The following is a 21,561-nucleotide window of genomic DNA, read 5'->3' on the forward strand; positions in this document are numbered from 1 at the left end:
TGCAACAAGCATCTCGACGGCATCATAATCACCAATATCCTTTGGAATAGTTACAGTGCCTATTGTAACAAATGGAGGATCATATATAGCCATTAACAATGTAAACCCATGATTGAAAATCATGCGCTTGAGGAAAGGCACGCATAACAATTTTCCACCGTAAGTAATTCGAGACATCGAAAACTAGTGGTACGTTTATAGAGATAACACATCTGTCAATAGAGTCAGATCGCCACAATCACAGACTTATGAGGTCTTAAACGTGTTTGCCTGCTCTGATACCAATTGAAAACGCAGGGGTCTAACAACAACACTCAATATTTCGCTTAACAATCTGTTTGGACAAACTCTAACATACTTTTGAGAGAATCAACTAGATAGTCAGACTCAATCTCAAGAAAAGTATATCCAAGAGTTGCATCTCAATTTCTCAATTCAATCTGCAATCAACAAATAGGAATTTGCAAGTCCGTTTGAATATAAGAGAAATAACTTGAACGGTACCAAAGTCCAATGTTCAAGGATCAATCAATTTCAATCAACAACCAAAGGTTGGATTTACCAATTGATCGATTCAACGCACAACCTGTGATATTTCAGTTATATAAAAAAATATAATGCGGAAAAAATATAACACAGACACCAGAAATTTTTGTAAACGAGGAAGCTGCAAATGCACAAAAACCCCGGGACCTAGTCCAGATTTGAACACCACACTTTATTAAGCCGCTACAGACACTAGACTACTACCAAGCTAACTTAGGTATGGAATGTATTTGATCCCTAATCAATCTCACACTGATCAAGGTACAGTTGTGTTCCTTACGTCTCTTGAACCACGCCGGATTCTGCGCACTTGATTCCCTTAGATGATCTCACCCACAACTAAGAGTTGCTACCACCCAAAGTCGAAGACTTAATAAACAAATATGTATCACACCAAAAAGTTTATTGAATAGATAAATCTGTCTCCCACATATATACATATGAGTTTTGTTCCGCTTTTTGATAAATCAAGTTGAACATGAACCAATTGATATTCCGGACTTATATTCCCGATGAACAGCCTAGTATTATCAATCACCTCGTAATAATCTTAATCGACTAATGAAACAAGATATTGTGGAATCACAAACGATGAGACTAAGATGTTTGTGACTACTTTTCAATCTTGCTTATCGTAGAATAAATCTCGAGCAAATCTTAAAGAAGATAGTACTCAACATGATAGAAAATAGAAAGATCAGAACACGTAACTACAGAGAAATAGTTGGGTCTGACTTCACAATCCCAATGAAGTCTTCAAGTCTTTAACCTATAGGGTTTCATGAAAAACCTAATGAAAATGTGGGGGTCTAACAACTACACCCAATAATTCGTTTCGCAATTTGAGAGGACTTACTCCAATACACTTTCTAGAGAATCAACTAGACAGTCATACTCAATCTAGAGTAAAGTATATCAAAGAGTATAATATCTCTATATCTCGATTTAATTCTTACTCAACCAAATGGAAATCTGCGAGTCTTGATTAAATCCCAGGGAGATAACTTGGATGGTACCAAAGACCAATATCCAAATGTCAATCAATGTAAATCAACAACCAAAGTTGGATATTCTAATTGATTGATCTAACACACAACCTGTGATATTTCAATTATATAACAAAACATAATGCGGAAAAGAAATAACACAGACACCAGAATTTTGTTAACAAGGAAACCGCAAATGCAGAAAAACCCCGGGACCTAGTCCAGTTTGAACACCACACTGTATTAAGCTGCAGACACTAGCCTACTACCAATTAACTTCAGACTAGACTGTAGTTGAACCCTAATCAATCTCACAATTATCCAAGGTACAGTTGCGCTCCTTACGTCTCTGATCCCAGCAGGATGCTACGCATTTGATTCCCTTAGATGATCTCACCCACAACCAAGAGTTGCTACGACCCAAAGTCGAAGACTTGATAAATAAATCTGTCTCACACAGAAAAGTCTATAGGAATGAATAAATCATTCTCCCACATAAATACCCAACAGTTTTTGTTCCGTCTTATGATAAATCAAGGTGAACAGGAACCAATTGATAAACCAGACTTATATTCCCGAAGAACAACCTAGTGTTATCAATCACCTCACAATTATCTAAATCGTATGATGGTGAAACTAGATATTATAGAATCACAAACGATGAGACGAAGTTTGTTTGTGACTACTTTTCTATCTTGCCTACCAGAGAAATAAATCTCAAGACAATTTTATAATTATACTCGTACGATGGGAACATCAAGATCAGATCACACAACTACAAGAGAAGTAGTATCGGTCTGGCTTCACAATCCCAATGAAGTCTTCAATTCATTAACCTACGGGGTCTCAGAAAAAAACCTAAGGTTAAATGAGAGTCGACTCTAGCTATACAACTACTATCACACAAGAGGTGTGGGGATTAGGTTTCTCAGTTGTTAGAGTTCTCCTTTATATAGTTTTCAAATCAGGGTTTGCAATCCAAGTTACCTTGGTAACAAAGCATTCAATAATCACCGTTAAATGAAAAACCTGATTCAGCCAAGCTAATATCTTTCAACCGTTAGATCGAACTTAGCTTGTTACACACAAATGAAATGTACCCTCATTTAGGTTTATGAACCGTACCCAAACGTGTACACTCATGTTGGCTCATCAAATAGTTAACCGAGGTTAGCCACATGGTTACTCTCATATTAACCTTCTTCATCTTATCCATAATTAGTTCAAATGACTCAAATGAAACTAGTTAAAGAGTTGTTCAATTGCATAGAAGATACAATCGAAATCAAATCGGTTTGATTCACTTGAATCAATCATGAAAATTATAGCCACGGTTTGCAAAGATTACATTCCTTAAGATTTAAATGTTTAAGTTCATGAACTGACCGATTTAACAAAATAACCAGCTGAAGTATGCGTACTTAAGCAACCGGATTTGAGTTTGTCAAGTTTCCAAACTCAGCATAAATTTTCGGTTGGAAAACTTCCACCAGTATGAGTACAGGTATGCACACTTAAGGTGACCAATTTAGGAGTTTGTAATTCCCAAACTCAGCAGATATTTTCGGTTCGAAAACTCCTACCAGTATGCATACGGGTATGCATACTTAAGGTGACTAGTTCAGGAGTTTGTAATTCCTAAACCCATCAGTTATTTTCGGTTCGAAAACTTCTAAAAGTATGTGTACGGGTACGCATACTTATCTTGTCCCCTTCACCAATTTTGTATACACACATATGCATACATTTGGTTCCCGGTTTATGGATTTATACACTAATGTGTGAACACACTATATATGCTTATATCCAAGGATGGTTATCTCATGAACTCTTAATTTCAATCATTGAAACTTTCTTAGAGGACGTTATATAGTTGTTGTTCACAAACTATTTTTCATCAAAGCAATTTTCAAGTTATTGAAATTATCTTAATGAAACATTCCATGGTAACATCAAATGATTGTATCACACAAACCATGTTAGATGTAACTCGGCAATTTTCATATGATCTTATTCGGATTTTCGTCACGAATGTAAGATGAACATGGTTAAAGAGAAAGCTTGCCAATACATATTTCGATAAATATATAAGTGAGATGAACTCAGCTCGAAATCTCAAATGTGTATAATAGAAAACTATATCATAACACGACTTATGTCTCAATATAGGAGATAGAGAAGAAATAGACTTTCCAAGTGATAGATGAGTTTAAGTCTCCACATACCTTTTGTTGATGAAGTTCCACAATCTCCCCTTAGTAGTTCTTCGTCTTCAGATGATGAACGTTGAGAGATCTAAGCTCAACTATACTATCTATGTCCTAGTCCGAGACATCTATAAATAGGCTAGAAATCAAGACTTATAGTTTTGATCACTAATATTGAAAAACATGCTTGAGATAGCAACGCATGCGAGTTCGACCAAGCAGTGCTCTAGCACCTAAGGTTAAAGGAAAATCGACTCTGGTCGCAACTAGTACCACACATGAGGTGTGGGGATTAGGTTTTCCACTTGCTAGAGTTCTCCTTTATATAGTCTCCAAATCAGGGTTTGCAATCATTGCTACCTTGGTAACAAAGCGTTTAATATTCACCACTAGATGAAAATCTGATTCGATTCAAGCTAATATCTTTCAACCGTTAGATCGAACTTAGATTGTTATACCCAAATGAAATGTACCATCATTTAGATAAAGGTAACCATACCTAAACATGTACACTTACTTGGTTCAACAATAGTTAACCAATGGTTAGCCATATGAGCACTTTCATATCAACCTTATTCATCTTTATCATATCTAGTTCAAATGACTCAAATGAAACTAGTTAGAGAGTTATTCAATTGTTTATATTCTCATAGAAGTATACAAGACACAATTGAAGCAAAATCGATTTTGATATACTCGAATCATTTCATGAACATTATAGTCACGGTTTGCAAAAGATTGCATTCCTTATTATATATATCTTTTAGTTCATGAACAAACCGATTTTAGAACATAACCTACTTAAGTATGCAAACATGTACGCATACCTAAATAGACGGACTGAGTTTGGTTACGCCAGTACGTGTACGGGTACGCATACTTAGTTTCCGGACTTCCAACAACCAACCAGTACGCATACGGGTACGCATACCATGGTTCCCGGTTTTGGACATTACACAAATGTGAATACACACTATGTTTATATCCAATCATGGTTACATGTTCTAAACCCTCATTTCAATCATTGAAATATTCTTGGAAGACGACAATAGATGTCTTACACAAATTATTAGATTCAAACAAATTTTCAAGTGATCGAATGATCAATACAAAACATTCTGAGTCTACATCAAATGATTGTCTCACACGAATCTTGCAAGATGTTACAAGGCGATTTTCACATGATCATCTTTTGAATTTCTTCAAGACAAAAAAAATTATAGCCACGGTTTGCAAAGATTACATTCCTTAAGATTTAAATGTTTAAGTTCATGAACTGACCGATTTAACAAAATAACCAGCTGAAGTATGCGTACTTAAGCAACCGGATTTGAGTTTGTCAAGTTTCCAAACTCAGCATAAATTTTCGGTTGGAAAACTTCCACCAGTATGAGTACAGGTATGCACACTTAAGGTGACCAATTTAGGAGTTTGTAATTCCCAAACTCAGCAGATATTTTCGGTTCGAAAACTCCTACCAGTATGCATACGGGTATGCATACTTAAGGTGACTAGTTCAGGAGTTTGTAATTCCTAAACCCATCAGTTATTTTCGGTTCGAAAACTTCTAAAAGTATGTGTACGGGTACGCATACTTATCTTGTCCCCTTCACCAATTTTGTATACACACATATGCATACATTTGGTTCCCGGTTTATGGATTTATACACTAATGTGTGAACACACTATATATGCTTATATCCAAGGATGGTTATCTCATGAACTCTTAATTTCAATCATTGAAACTTTCTTAGAGGACGTTATATAGTTGTTGTTCACAAACTATTTTTCATCAAAGCAATTTTCAAGTTATTGAAATTATCTTAATGAAACATTCCATGGTAACATCAAATGATTGTATCACACAAACCATGTTAGATGTAACTCGGCAATTTTCATATGATCTTATTCGGATTTTCGTCACGAATGTAAGATGAACATGGTTAAAGAGAAAGCTTGCCAATACATATTTCGATAAATATATAAGTGAGATGAACTCAGCTCGAAATCTCAAATGTGTATAATAGAAAACTATATCATAACACGACTTATGTCTCAATATAGGAGATAGAGAAGAAATAGACTTTCCAAGTGATAGATGAGTTTAAGTCTCCACATAACTTTTGTTGATGAAGTTCCACAATCTCCCCTTAGTAGTTCTTCGTCTTCAGATGATGAACGTTGAGAGATCTAAGCTCAACTATACTATCTATGTCCTAGTCCGAGACATCTATAAATAGGCTAGAAATCAAGACTTATAGTTTTGATCACTAATATTGAAAAACATGCTTGAGATAGCAACGCATGCGAGTTCGACCAAGCAGTGCTCTAGCACCTAAGGTTAAAGGAAAATCGACTCTGGTCGCAACTAGTACCACACATGAGGTGTGGGGATTAGGTTTTCCACTTGCTAGAGTTCTCCTTTATATAGTCTCCAAATCAGGGTTTGCAATCATTGCTACCTTGGTAACAAAGCGTTTAATATTCACCACTAGATGAAAATCTGATTCGATTCAAGCTAATATCTTTCAACCGTTAGATCGAACTTAGATTGTTATACCCAAATGAAATGTACCATCATTTAGATAAAGGTAACCATACCTAAACATGTACACTTACTTGGTTCAACAATAGTTAACCAATGGTTAGCCATATGAGCACTTTCATATCAACCTTATTCATCTTTATCATATCTAGTTCAAATGACTCAAATGAAACTAGTTAGAGAGTTATTCAATTGTTTATATTCTCATAGAAGTATACAAGACACAATTGAAGCAAAATCGATTTTGATATACTCGAATCATTTCATGAACATTATAGTCACGGTTTGCAAAAGATTGCATTCCTTATTATATATATCTTTTAGTTCATGAACAAACCGATTTTAGAACATAACCTACTTAAGTATGCAAACATGTACGCATACCTAAATAGACGGACTGAGTTTGGTTACGCCAGTACGTGTACGGGTACGCATACTTAGTTTCCGGACTTCCAACAACCAACCAGTACGCATACGGGTACGCATACCATGGTTCCCGGTTTTGGACATTACACAAATGTGAATACACACTATGTTTATATCCAATCATGGTTACATGTTCTAAACCCTCATTTCAATCATTGAAATATTCTTGGAAGACGACAATAGATGTCTTACACAAATTATTAGATTCAAACAAATTTTCAAGTGATCGAATGATCAATACAAAACATTCTGAGTCTACATCAAATGATTGTCTCACACGAATCTTGCAAGATGTTACAAGGCGATTTTCACATGATCATCTTTTGAATTTCTTCAAGACAAAAAGATGAACTTGGTTAAAGCGAAATCTTACCACACATATTTCGAGAAATAGATAAGCGAGATAAACTCGGCTCGAAATACCAAATGTGTATAATTGAAGTCTATATAGCAGTACGACTTTTTGTCTCAAATAGGATATAAAGTAGATATACTTTTGAGGGATAGATGAGTTCAAGTCTCCACATACCTTTTGGTGATGAAGTTCCACAAGTTCCCTTGAGTAGTTCTTCGTCTTCATTCGATGAACGCCGTGAAGTCTAAAGCTCAACTACACTTCCTATCATAATACGATACTTAGATATAAGTAGACTAGAAATCAAGACTTATATTGTTGGCAACTAAACTTGACAAACAAGCTTGAGATAGAAACGCTTGCAAGTTCGACCGAGCAGTGCTCTAACACTAGGAAAACCGTTTTTGTTAAAATTTAAAAGCATAGCACAAGTCAGTTCACGTGTGTCGATTGTACACTTGGTGTTTTTGTTTTTAAAACTCAAACCTAGAAGTTATCAATCGATGTTAATGTATCTAAAGGACGGTTGTTTGGAATCGGTCTTCACGACGAATATGTGCATCGGCTAGGGACTGATACTTCTTCCCGCTATCATACTGATTTGGTATGGGAAAAGAGGTACGAGGAAAAATAATAGTTTGTGTACAAAGGCATAGAAATCAATTATGCGTTAGTTTAAGGTTGTCGTTTAAGGAGTGATCGCTTGGAAATCGTTTGCGAGGGAAGTGGCAAGACTGAAAGTCATAGGATAAATGACATACGTATATGAAGAAGACGTTAAGGGTTTAAAAAAATCAATCAAAGAAACGGGAATTTCACAACACATTAACTTTTTCTTTCCTCTTTTTTCTCCCATGTAACTGCCTCAAAAAATTTCGTCTGATCTTTCTGAATCTTGCTTGATTTGGTCCTTTTAGGTCAAATCAAGTAAGATCCATATGTCTATACTGTTAATATGTACCTAGTCATGATAAATAATTTTTTTATTTATTTGGTTTTGTTTTCTCCGTGAATAATCGACCGGTGGTAGCGCCTCTTCTGGATCTATTTGTTAGGTCTTCTTGTTGGTGATTTTTTGGGGTTTGTTGGATCGATTTTTCATTTTTCAGGTACTGGGGGTGGTGTATGTTGTGATGGGTTCTTGTTTTCAAGTTTTCTCCTCAATTGATCTGTCGACGGTGGTGACTTCAGGTTAGCTCTATGTTCTTTAGGTCCGCTTGATGGTTTTTTGTTTTTTATTTTAGATATTCGATATTCCATGTTTGTCTCTGGGTGGTGCTACTCCTTCGATGGTGATTGTGTTTGTGGGATTGAAGGAGTGTTGTCTCTAGCTGCAGTTTCAATGCAGTTCTTAGCTTCATCTTCTTTCGGTGGTCGGATTGATGTAAAAGCTGGTGGTGTTTTCTTTGAATCAGGTTGTTGTGTGGTGGCGCTGCTGGTGTTTCTTCCCAGAGATGGTTGAAGTGGTGGCTAGTTTGGTGGTATGAAATTATGCTTGGGATTAGTTTTTGTTACTGGGATGTGTGTGTGCCTGGTTTGTTTCTAGTTTTGCTTGTCTCGTTTGTTTGTTTCTCTAACATGTTTGGAAAGGTTTGTTGTTTAGGACTTTAAATCTGATTCCTTTAAGTGATTGGTGTTTGGTGTATCAGTTTATCCTCTTGTATCGGTGTTTCACCATGTAACTCTCAGTTTCCCTTATTGGTATGCCCTAGGGAATTCAATTGTTATTTACTAGGGGGTACTGGTTCATTGGTCATTGGTGTTGGGTCAGTCGTCCTGTGGGTTGATGTATTTGATGCTTCTTTCTAATTTGCTCTTTGTGCTCCATCTAATACATCATTTTCCTTTTTCTTAAAAAAAAAATTAAAAAAAATAAAACATGAATGCCCATTAAAGATTATAGTACATAGACTCGATGGTATATATAAACTTTATAAAGCGATAAATGATTGTCATAATCACAATGATCTGGGATACTCAGTCGTTTATGAGATAAAATCACATCAATTCGCAATAGTAAAGTCAACGAAGGCGAGTAAAAGAATTAATATCCTTAGGAAGATTAAGAAAGACGGTGAGAACAACTTGTTTGTTTTAAGGCAAATGTACGCGACAAGAGCATCCATCAGGATCTTCAGATATAAGGTCACTCAAACTAGATCAAGGTATCGACGGGATATTCGGAACTGTTTTTTGATCTAAATGCAACTTGTGATCATCCATTGTTAACAGACTTCGTTCTGCGCGAGATCGATCATATATGGAATCGAGTTTGTGGTGTGCAGGTACAATTGAAGATTTGAAGACAATAAGATTTTATGATTGGTTTTCGCATCTCGTGATATTTTTGCACACATCTTGATCTGACGGGATCCGACTAAGATCTAATTTATCTTTGATAGATTTGATCAAATAGTCGTATAGATCGAAAACTATCATATGGTGGTATTTGTCAGTATCTGAATCTAATAGTTGTGAATCTAAATCTGATTATTTTGGATTCACGATTCTCTGGTACCATTTGAGATAAGCTGCTTCAATAATATTCATTTTAATGTTTGCTTCATATGGTTCCCATGACCTCTACTTGTCAAACCTATCAGAATCTGATCCGAAGACTTGCATCTGTCTTGGGGGATTAATCGCATTTGTGAAAGTATTTTGTAACCAGAAAAGTAATCTTTCTCCCAAATATCAAACACCTCGGGTCGATATCGGGGTGTAAAGCAAAATCGTTGTGCCCCATGAAGTGCACACTCAGCAAAGTTTAGAGCTCCTGGTCATTTTTTGTTGATATCTTTGAGCAAAAGCAAAAAGCTTTCAATTGTAACCAATGTCCTTATCCTAGTTCCTCTTATAATATATGTCTCATTATTTGAACTATTTGGTTCTTGTCTTCAAGAGCTGGTTTACCAACACGAAAGTAGGTATACCACCAATACTGGAAATCAATTCGTATTTAGTATTTGTCCATGTTTTCGTTTAGAAAATTACTCAATTTAAAAAGCATAACTTAGATATTTACCTCTGTGATGCCCCAAAAAACAGTAAAGCTTGTTGCCTTTATGAATGCTGGTTGTGGTATATTTCTGTTAAAATTGTGGACCTCCAATCATAATATATGGTGCACTATGCAGATCTTGTAACGCTTCAACCCGACCAACGTGATAAATACTGGTTGAGTCAAGAAAGAACGTTTGATCCAATAACAATAACCCAATTGCTCTTTCAATTTCATCATATTCAGTTACATTCGCTGAGTCATTTTTGGATTGTAAGAAGAGCTTCAACGCTGAACACTTTCTTTCAGAGCTTTATGTACATTGGATTCTGAAAACAAGGTAACAACCGCGTCTTCCATTTTTTAGTTTGACATCCATTTCGTTTGGTTGAATGCTACGAGGACTTCACTATTTGGTATTCCGCAAATAAAATATAAATCAAGGGAGTGATTCCTACAACAACAATGATATCATTTAATTGTTTTGGTTTAATCAACTGATTTTTTATGTAAAATATATGAATTTGTTTTGACATTAATTACATATGAAATAAATTTAATGCGTAAAGAACTTACCAATATCAAAGCTCAAGAAATGGGACGTCAGTGGCTCAACCGCCAGCGCCATTGTTTCAGCCGTCAGTGACTAAACCAACCATGTCCTTCCAAACTCCAACCACACGCTTCTTCTTCTGTCGTTGATTTTTTTTTTTTTGCAAATTAAAAACGGGTAACTAGCTCAGCTGGTCATCCCATTTCTCAAAGGGTTTATGCGCTGCAGGAGGTCCTAGGAGTTCCTCATGAGGCTCGCTGGTAGACTAGCACGACAACCTGTTCAACTAATGTAGTAGTACGTTGTTGGAGCTTAGCTTGTTAGGCTTTCAAATAGTTTCTTATAATGATACTCTTTATCCAATAATAATAATTCTCACTCCTTAAAGGGAATAATTCACTGTATTGATTGTGAACATCAGCAAATCGGGCTGAGTCACGCTCTGCAAATCGGGCGACGAACTCAGTGAAATTTTTCGTGCTCTGTTTCCAAAATTTTGATCTCTTTCTTCATTAATTCAGGTGAATCATTGTTTTTTATTTCGATGATTGGTGTTAATTTTACTTCGATCCTTGTCTGAATCTAGAAATCACCTGAAAATCTATTTTGTTGGATTCTAATAAAGAGTTTCTGATTTTTCATCATCTATGGGATCGATTTTGAAGAACCCTAATTTTAGTTTTTTCTCTGATCAAAGAGAGAAGAGAGTTGAAGATGAAGTTTCTAGTGTGGTTCCATCTCTATACATACCGGATGAAGATATTGATGAGATTCTCAGTGAATGGAATTTTAGTTTGATTGGGAGACTAGATTTTGTCAAGCTGAAGTTTGCTACTGCAGAAGAATCCTTGAGGAAACAGTGGAAAACATCAGGTAACTATGAATTAATTCCTCTTGGGAAAGGTTTTTTCATCATTAAATTAGCAAATGAGTTAGATATGAAATATATTTGGAATGGATTTTGGAAGGTAGAGGCCCAAATTCTTAAATTGAGACTTTGGAAACCAAATTTAATCCTTCTGCTTAGAAAACTACTACAACTTTTGTGTGGGCAAATTTTCATGGTTTAGCAATTGAGTATTGAAAAGAAAAAATTCTTATGTCTCTTGGTGATGCTATTGGAAGAGCTATAAAAGTAGATGATACAAGTCTTAAAAGGGAAGTAGGATATTATGCCAGTGTTTTAGTTGAAGTGGATTTAGCAAATAAGATTCCTAGTCAAGTCTTAGTTCAAACCAAATATGGAAGTTTTGAACAAGAGGTACAGATACCAAAAATTCCTAGCTTCTGCAATCATTGTAAAGTGGTGGGATACTTAGTAACTGAATGTAGAGTGCAAAAAAAGATTAATGAGCAAAATGATGCAATTGGTGAAGTTCATAATGTAGTACCAAGGAAGGTATGGAAACTCAAGGAGAATAACCCTCAAAAATATATTGGTTTTGATATATGTAACACTCACAGAACACAGAAGAATAAGGGATTTGAGAATGAACTATTAACTGAAGACAAGATTGTGGATACTATTTTTCCTTCAATGGAAAAAGTCAATGAAGATGGTACATGCTATGGAAGTGGAAGTTCAGGTAAATATCATATTTTACAAAATTTAGTACAAGATGATGTTTCTCCAATAGAGATTTCTCTAAACAATAAGGAAGATATTCATGATTCTGTTCATACAAATTTGGAAGAAGGAGAAATAACTTTCACTCATAATGTTGATTTTTTTGTGGTATTCCCTCAGCTATCTATGGAGAATATTATTCAATTTTTTTTTGCAGTGCATTCAAAGATTAAAAATCTAGAGGATATGAGTACTTATGCTTCTGCAAGTAAATTTCAAACTTTGGTGGATGTTATGGAAGAATGCTCAGAGCTGCCTATCAAGGAGAAGATAGTCAATAAATCACAAGCTAGTAAAGTGAATAGTTCAAAGGAAGCTGAAAATTCAAAAAATAAATCTGGTATATCTCTTATCACTACTAGAAAGCAAGCTCCTAGAATTTTAGCAAAATAAAGGAGGGAGAAGTCCTGCATCTTCTTAATCAAATTCTTCTCAATGAGAGTCCTATATTGGAATATCAGAGGCTTGAAAAGAATAAGAGCCAGAGATAAATTATATAGTTTAGTGAATCAATTTAATCCTTCTTTACTTTGGGTTGCTGAACCAAAAATAAGAGATAATGGGAGTAATATAAGGAATTTGAGATTACCTGGAATGAGTTAAATGTTGATTCACAATTCTACTACTACTTGCAAGGGAATATTTGGTTATTTTGGCAGTCTTCTTTGATTACTGTGAAAGTGGGAGATACTTTAGTTACTGGAATTCATGCATCATGTATTGTAGTTGATGGAAAAGAATTATGGGAGGAATTAAAAAGAATTAGTTCATTAAATTTTCCTTGGATAGTTCTTGGAGATTTTAATGTGGTCTTAAGTTGTGATGAAAAGATTTGAGGTAGAAGTCCCATAAAACAAGCAATGACATATTTTAAAAATTGTTTGGAATCTTGTGAACTAATTCAAGCAAATAGAACTGGCATTGAATATTCATGGTGTAATAATAGAGTGGGGAAGAAAAGAATTATATGTGATTTAGACAAAGATTTTTCAATCCAAAATGGTTAGATTTATATGAAGGTGAGAGTAAGAGGAGTATCTGATCATGGACCACTTATGGGTAGTACCACTGACATTCCAAAACCAGCAAATGTACCTTTTAGATATCAAAGTGTATGGACTACACATCCTGAATACTTACAGTTAATCAAGGAGTCTTGGGAAGCAGCATGTGAAGGTAATCCAGCTTTTGTGTTTATGTCCAAGTTAAAAAGGTTTGAAAATTGTGTTAAACTATGAAATTGGGAAGTTTTTGGTGATTTAAGAGTTAAGATCAAAAAAACTGAAGAGGAAGTAATGACTGCTGCTTTATTATCTGATTCTCATCCCGAGAATATCACTTTGCTAAATAATCTTGTTACAGCTAGAGGGAAGCATGAAATGGTTGCTCAACAGTATAATGAATTATTGAGAGATAAATATAGAGTACAATGGGCACAAGATGGTGGAGCTAATATTGCTTTTTTTCCATGCTAAAATGAAGATTAGAAAAGCAAATAACAATATAGCAAAGCTGGAGGATAGTAATGGAAATGTTACTACAAAGCAAAAACAAATAACTGATATTTTGGTATCTCATTTTCAAAAGAAATTTGAAGCACGGCCAGTGAACATTGATGAGAAGATTTTTGAAGTGATTCCTAAGGTGATTACTGAGGAGGATAATGTTATGTTAGATGCTACTCCTTCAGCAATGGAAATCAAAAATGCAGTATTTAGCATGAATGCAAATAGATCACCTGGGCCGAATGGATTTCCTGGTAGCTTTTATAAGTATGCCTGGGATATTATTTGTCAATATTTAGTGAATGCAATACAATACTGTTGGGACTGTAAATTCATACCTAAAGGAATGAACTCAAACTTCCTATTTTTGTTTTCAAAGATGTAAGGTGCAAGAAGAGCTGATCTGTATAGACCAGTTGGTCTTGCTAATTTCTGTTTCAAGATAATAACTAGAATTATGACTACAAGAATGGAGGGTGTAGTGGAAAAGGTGGTATCAAAACAACAAGGAGCTTTCATTAAAGGGAGAGGGATTCATGAAAAGATAGTTCTAGATTCCGAACTAGTAAATGAATTGGAGATAAAAAGAAGAGGTGGAAATGTGGGATTGAAGTTAGATATAACTCAATCCTATGATTCTTTGAGTTGGGATTTCCTTTTTGAGACAATGAGGCATTTTGGTTTTTCAGAAAACAATATTCATTGGTTACACAAAATTTTCATGTCTGCTAAAATCTTAGTTTTGGTGAATGGAGGAACTTGTGAATTCTTTGAAGTGGGTAGGGGCCTTAGACAAGGAGATCCCTTATCTCCAATACTCTTTGTAATTGTTGAGGAGGTGCTGAGTAGAAACATAACTAAAATAGTCCAGGAGGGTACTATTAAATCAATGGTGAGTAGAAATGGTTGTCAACCATCTCACTTACTCTTTGCAGATGACATTTTTGTTTTCTACAATGGACACAAGAAGTCATTGGAACAATTAATGCAATTGTTATTGAAGTATCAACAAGCATCAGGGCAAATGGTGAATAAAAGCAAGAGAAAATGTTTTTTTGGGGGTGTCACTGAAAGTAGGAGAATGGAAATTGTTGGTTTTCTACAAATGAAATTATCTGATTTCATAGATAAATATTTGAGAGTAATTTTGAAACCACGAAAAGTAAAGAAACCCAAGTTTGGGGTATTGTAGAAATTTTACAAAAACTACTAGCTGGTTGGATGGGGAAAATCCTAGATTTCTCTGAAAGACTTACTCTAGTGAAAAGTGTATTGTGTAGTATCCCAATTTATAATATGTTTGTATATATATGGCCTAATGAAGTTCTCAAGGAATGTGAAAGGATAATAAGGAATTTCTTATGGTCAGGTGACCCAGTAGTTAAAAAACTCATTACAGTCAAGTGGGATGAAGTGTGTGCTCCAATAGAAGAGGGAGGACTTGGGATAAGAAGGTTGGAAAATGTCAATAAAGATCTCTTGCTGAAATTACTATGGAGGATCGAAACAGAGGATGAAGAATGGACTAGATTCATAAGAGAGAAATATAAAAACAATAAAGGGGAATGAATCACTACCTATAAAAAATCTTAAATTTGGCCTAGTTTAAAGTGAGTGATAAATGATTTTGAAGAAGCAACTAGATGGAATGTGGGTGATGGTCAAACAATATCTGTGTAGAAAGATAAATTGGTGAATACATAAGCATTATGTGATATGTATCCACATGATGACTTTATCCTACAACATAAGGATATGAAAGTGAGTGAGCTAATTACAAATGATGAATGTCAAATACCACTGGAGATGAATGCTTATTTCAATGAAGATGACTTACTATATATTGGGAATGGAGTTGATAGAAGAATTTGGGAGACAAGTTTAACAGGGGATTTCTCTGTTGCAAATGCAGTACAAGATATAAGAAAAAAGTTCCCTAAATGTTCATGGGCTAAGAAAATTTGGAGATCTTGCATACATCCAAACTTGGCCTGTAATATGTGGAAAATTGTGAGAGGTGTTGTAGCAACAGAAGACAGTGTCAGAAAGAAAGGATTTTCTATTGTTTCAAAATGTTATATATGCTGCAATGGACAGGATACACTGACACATCTTCTCTGGGAATGCTCCTTTAGTAAGAAGATTTGGCACTGGCTGGGAGGTATTTTTAAAATCTTAAATCCTTCAAATTTTGATGAAGTACTCAACTCGGTGCAATCTAAAAGTCCTGCAGTAAACGAAATATGGTATATTGCTGTTTATACTTTGATGGTTGAAATATGGTTGACTAGGAATAAAAAACTGTATGAAGATGTGACTCCAAATACAGAGAATGTTAAGGAAAAAATACTGTGGTTTACCAGAGTGTGCAATAGTAGAGATAAGGGGATGAGCATAATTGTAGTTATGATTTGAATATCATTATATATATTGGCCTGAAGGGGATAAAAAGTAAAACTACAAGGATTAAGGAGATTCATTTAAGTCTGCCAGAACACAATCAAATACCAATTTTTCGTGATGGAGCAGCTAAAGGCAATCCAGGAGTGGCAGGCTTTGGATTTATTGGAAGAAATAGTGACAGTGAATGTGTGGGAGCAATGGCTGGTGGTCTGGGTATTGCAACAAATTTTGTAGCAGAGATGATGGCTTTGGTAATGGCAGGTGAATGGGCTGTATCTAAATCTTTTTTGAATGTACTTTTCAGTCTATATTCTCATGCTGTGTTGAACGCTTTTACTGGTAATATAATTCCTTGGATGATTCTTAATAGATGGAAGAAAGTAATTTCACATATGAGAAGAGTATCTATCAGACATGTTTATAGAGAAGCAAATTTTTCAGCAGATAAGATTGCCAAAAAAGGAGCTACTTTGAGCAGGGGTGAAATTGTGAGATATGAGAATAAACCAAGCTTTATAGGAAGATTGGAAGATGAGAATATCAGATACTTTAGATTCTACTGAAAGTGTAAAGATTTTTTGTACTTCTCTTTTATTCTTTTGAGTATAATGAAATTAAGCCTTGGAGTGTGATGGCTAGTTTTTGTTTTGGAAAAATTTTAGTAATAAAATTATATGATTTAAAGAAAAAAAAAGAATACTTCTCAATCCGCAAATTCCCAGAAATTTCCCCTAATAGAGAACCCAAAAAAAAACTTTTTTGTCCCGAACTAGTCAGAGTAGGCTGGAGATGGAAACCTATGATCTCATCTCGTAGAGATATACACCGGCTTGCCTGTCTCGACACAACTCAAAAATTGTCCTAATCCGATGAAAATGACCCTTTATTCCCTTTGTTCGGGTTGGATGGTTTTGGGCGTGAACTAATCGCACCGTTTAGATCGTGAGTGCTGCAGAAGTTGATGTCCCGTAGACGTGGCCAGACCACCTAAGCGCCCTTGTTGTCCTAATCCATCACCGTCAATTATGCTTCACACGTCACAGCCGTAAAACATCTGGGATACACTTTACACCATTGGCTCTACAGAAGTATCCTTCCTTCCAGCTCAAGAGGTACTCCACGTTCCAAGAACTTCTTTCATGTTCTTATTTCTATCGTCAAAAATCCTAATTTGTATCCGATTTAAAATTCAGTTTTTGATCATATTTGCTGCTTAATTTGAAGAAATCCCAACACTAGTTAAGTAATTAAAATCATGCCTGATGATAAATCAAACCCTAAGGATTCAAAAAGAAATCTTCCAGCTTGGATGAGCTCTCGACAAAAGGGTGGAGGAGGTGAATCATCTAAAGGAAACAAATCAACTGATGATAGCAATGAACCACAAAGTAGCACTAATCATTCCAAGAAAGACGCGAAATCAAATGAGAAATCGAGTTTCTCTAAACTTATGGTATTGAAATTTGAACTCTGAATTTGTAGTTGGTTTATAAATTGTTGTATTTAGGGCTCTTTAAGGTGTTTGTTTTTGTATATTGATTGAAATCTAAGACTAGAGTTTATGATTTGGGCAATATAGGAAGGAGTGGTGTTTGTGTTATCCGGGTTTGTTAATCCTGAACGTGGTACATTACGTTCACAAGCCCTAGAAATGGGAGCAGAATTTAAGCAAGATTGGAATTCAGATTGCACACTTCTCGTATGTGCATTTGCGAATACTCCGAAGTTTCGGCAAGTGGAGTCGGATGGTGGAACTATTATTTCAAAGGTATTGTTTTGATTTTGAAGTGCAATTTGTTCATTCTATTTTCAAAACTTTGGATTCTGATATGCTTTAATGTTTAGAAAGGGTATTAGTTATTTAGTTTGTTACGATATTGTGATCAAGATTGTCTGCCTTTACCTTTAGATTAAGAAACAATGTCTCTCATTTCTATCTTTTAGCATCCTTGTTTTGTAATTCAGACTCTATCCTGTAGAGACGCAAGATGCTGTTTGTTTCTTTGTGCTTTTAAACTACTTTGATCAAAATAATTGTTGAAGGGACAGTTCCGTTTAAGATGGATATTGCCCCATCTTACAGACCTCAAATAGAAAGAAGAGAGGGATGATGGAAAAGAAAACACTCACATACAGACACAAAATGGAGGAATTTTTGGGTGCAAAATTTATTACATTCGTCTATCAGGTTATGACCAATAGCATTTACCTAGCACGTAGGACTTCTACAACCACGTGGCTCTAATAGACTAGTCTTGTAGGTTGTCTTGGAGAATAATGTTCCACAGTTATTTTATTTTATTTTCTACGTATTTTACTAATTACCAGGAGGGGAGAAAATATCTGACGCTATAAGCGATGCGTGCCTTTCCTTCTCAGGGGTGGATTTCTGAATGTCATAAGCAGAGACAGCTTGTTGCTATTGAACCTTACCTTCTTCATGCTGGAAAGCCGTGGCGTAAAACCTTAACTCGCGATGCTAAGAGAGGTCAAATAACTAAATATGGCTAAAGTGATACAATTGTTAGCGACATGCTATATTACCTTGTTTGTGGATGTTCTTTCGCCTGTGGATACTATCTGTTATGTCATGACTTCTTGTGTTTGCAGATCTTGAAACTACCCCAACTAGTCAACCCAAAAAGCAAGCTAAAGAAAGTTCAAATCGAAAAGCAAGTGCTTCTGCCTCTTCAAAGGTTATTACTACAGTGCTTACATGAACGTACATAGGACATGTTCAGCTTTCCCTGCCTAAGTAGCTTAATCCATTCCCATAACATGTCCCGGAAAAATCTTTGTAAACTTTTTTTTTTTCCTTTTTTTGTGTGTGTACATCACTAAATAATATGTGGACTTTGTACAATTACTATGACATATGTTCGTTCTAATTTATTATTTACTCTCCAAATCAAGCAGGATGGATCTCCTAATTCTGTTAAAGAACACCTTGCTCCTTCTAAGGTTAAAAGATGGGCCATGGATGACTTGAACAAAACCATTTCATGGCTGGAGGGTCAAGATGAAACAGTAAGTTGCACTAATGTAAACATAGTCAATGCCTTGATGGTTGAATGCATGCAAAATATATTTAGAAGTGTTCTTGATTGCTTAGGTAGATGTATGAGGTCCATTCCGCCAAATCTTACCCTCATTGTATGTTTACAGCCGGAGCCTAGTGAAGTTAAGAAAATAGCTGTGGAAGGAATTCTTACGTGTTTGCAAGATGCAATAGACTCTCTTGAACAAAACCAGGTTTGTGTAGTTTTTCTGAAATGGCAATGTATTAAGGACTATTTGTGTTTTTCATTCATTGACTTGCCTTACCTTCGAGTAACACTTGTTTTAGGATATCAAACAAGCGACAGAGCAGTGGAGATTCATTCCTCGTGTAGTTGAGGAATTGGTCAGGATTGAGGATACAAGAAACAACAACAGTTCATTCTCGAATGAAGATCTTTGTCTACAGGCTATGAACTGTAAACAAATTTATGAGATGGAATTCGACAGTTTCCTTGGCGAAACTACTGAAAGGAAGAAAGAACAAGAGACTGCTGAGAGATCTATGAATGGTGAGACAACTGATGTCAAGTCCAAGGATGCAGCTTATGACAGTGATTCCACAATTGAAATGACAGAAGAAGAAATAGATTATGCTTATAAAACGGTAGCTTCCAAGATTTGTAGATGATGAGTAAAGCTAAACTCGACTATAATGAAATTAGATTATACAGCTAAGAATGGTTGCATGTGTGTGGGGGACTTTTTTAATCTTTTATTTATTTAATTGTTAAATAGAAGTTACAAAGCTTCATCGTCTTGCATACAGACATAACCGGTGGGCTAATACTAGGGTAATTTCATACTTCGGATGAAAAAATACCCAACATATACCCAGCCCAAACCTGTCGGTTAACTGCTGATAAGAATCACTAGTGTTGCCTATAGATTTTCCTTGACAATCTTGCTAGTCTGAGTATATCCAGAGGTACAAATAAGAACATTGATAAGAATCACTAGTGTTGCGTATAGATTTTCCTTGATAATCTTGCTAAGCCATTTAGCTAGTGTTGCGGAAAATTATTTAAAATTAGCACCGAGTGACATTCTTTTTCTTTTTTCTTTTCCTTTTGAAGCATGAAGTTTATTTAACCAACTACGGATCACATGAAGGTACGTTATCCCCATAGATTCATTTGACCAAGAAAGGATGCGATCATATGGTCCCAAATTAGTGCTGTGAAATTTCCCGTCTGACTGTCATCGGCAAAACGATTCGCCCGACCATCCGCTGTCTAGTTTCCTTCCGTATAGTTGTGCTGGATATTACATCATGAAATTTGGCGCATTCTTTATTTGACTCCGATAATCACTCCTGCTACATATCATGGAGGTTGAATATCAGAGATTAAGAGCCGAAGTAGATTTTCTGAGTTCGCTTCGAATTGCAGGTTTAATCAATTACATTTTGTTGTCGTTCTGGATGCTAGCATCATTGGCCAAGTCTCAAATATTAGGGCGGTGGTGATGCCTAATGGTTGTGTTACTGCTACCACAGTTCTTGGTGCCAATTTTCTGCATACAAGGCTTTCACCTGCAACTCCAAGGTATCCATCCTCTGGCCGCCCAATCTGCATTAATCTTGATTTAATCTTGTAACAAGGGACTCTTTCATTATTTGCATGTATTTATGAAACGGAGTAAAAAAAATTCCATAAATAATATGCTCTAACTAGGGTGGATAATGAATTCTGAAATGGAGAGGGTACCAAGTACACGACCAACTTTTTCGTTTGACAACTTGTATGGACAAAACCTAATACAATCACAAATAGGGTCAAAGCAAAGACCCTTGAATAAGATTGTATATAGAATTTTTCTCTTTCTCTTCCATAATCAATATGTTTAGACTAAAAGTCTGTGAACCTGATTGTGTAGAAGAGTTCGTGGCCGATCTCAAAAATCAATATCCAGGATCAATCTAGTTGTAACCGAACCAAGAGGATCCGAATGATGAAACTTGCAATCTATCTTTCAAGATACGAATTCATCAAGAACGAATCTTGTTCTAATCTCAATTCATAAGGACTTAACCTATTATAAAGATAAAACAATATAATGTGGAAAAGGAAAAATACAAGAACCAAAAGTTTTGTTACGAGGAAAACTGCACCTGCTGAAAAATCCCGGGACCTCGTCCAACTTTGAACACCAAACTTGTAATACCCCGATTCTTCAGGTGGGGTTCGCCGAATGCAACATAGGTAATTATCTGTCCTTTACTACGCCGAGGACTTTTTAGCACAATTGCCTCCAGAGTTGGCAGAAAACTTTGCAGTTAAGCGTGCTCGGATTGGAGTAATCCAGGGATGGGTTACCTTCCGGGAAGCTACCGCTGGATGACTGCAGA

The 21,561-nt window shown here is 35.6% G+C and overlaps 2 protein-coding genes and 1 long non-coding RNA gene across 4 annotated transcripts; all 3 read left to right on the top strand.

Moving 5' to 3' along the window:
- The first annotated feature begins 7,712 nt into the window (after positions 1-7,712).
- On the top strand, positions 7,713-8,899 carry LOC113301205. The gene is made up of 2 exons (XR_003336093.1): positions 7,713-8,256; positions 8,481-8,899. It is a non-coding gene; the product is annotated as an uncharacterized LOC113301205 (long non-coding RNA).
- A 6,607-nt stretch (positions 8,900-15,506) lies between these two features.
- On the top strand, positions 15,507-16,717 carry LOC113306271. Its single transcript, XM_026555229.1, has 2 exons — positions 15,507-16,085; positions 16,193-16,717. Exons 1-2 carry the CDS (start codon positions 15,507-15,509, stop codon positions 16,715-16,717), a joined length of 1,104 nt encoding a protein of 367 aa, XP_026411014.1.
- Positions 16,718-17,234: 517 nt separating this feature from the next.
- Positions 17,235-19,962, top strand: LOC113304536 (DNA-repair protein XRCC1). Of its 2 annotated transcripts, none has more exons than XM_026553670.1 (7): positions 17,235-17,607; positions 17,734-17,922; positions 18,534-18,642; positions 18,765-18,850; positions 19,071-19,181; positions 19,320-19,406; positions 19,501-19,962. In XM_026553670.1, exons 1-7 carry the CDS (start codon positions 17,410-17,412, stop codon positions 19,840-19,842), a joined length of 1,122 nt encoding a protein of 373 aa, XP_026409455.1. In that variant the 5' UTR covers positions 17,235-17,409; the 3' UTR covers positions 19,843-19,962. The 2 variants fall into 2 exon arrangements, with proteins under 2 accessions (XP_026409455.1, XP_026409456.1); XM_026553671.1 differs by having other exon boundaries at positions 18,765-18,826.
- Positions 19,963-21,561: the final 1,599 nt, after the last annotated feature.

This window comes from Papaver somniferum, chromosome 8 (genome assembly GCF_003573695.1).
Source record: "Papaver somniferum cultivar HN1 chromosome 8, ASM357369v1, whole genome shotgun sequence".
Classification (NCBI taxonomy): domain Eukaryota; kingdom Viridiplantae; phylum Streptophyta; class Magnoliopsida; order Ranunculales; family Papaveraceae; genus Papaver; species Papaver somniferum.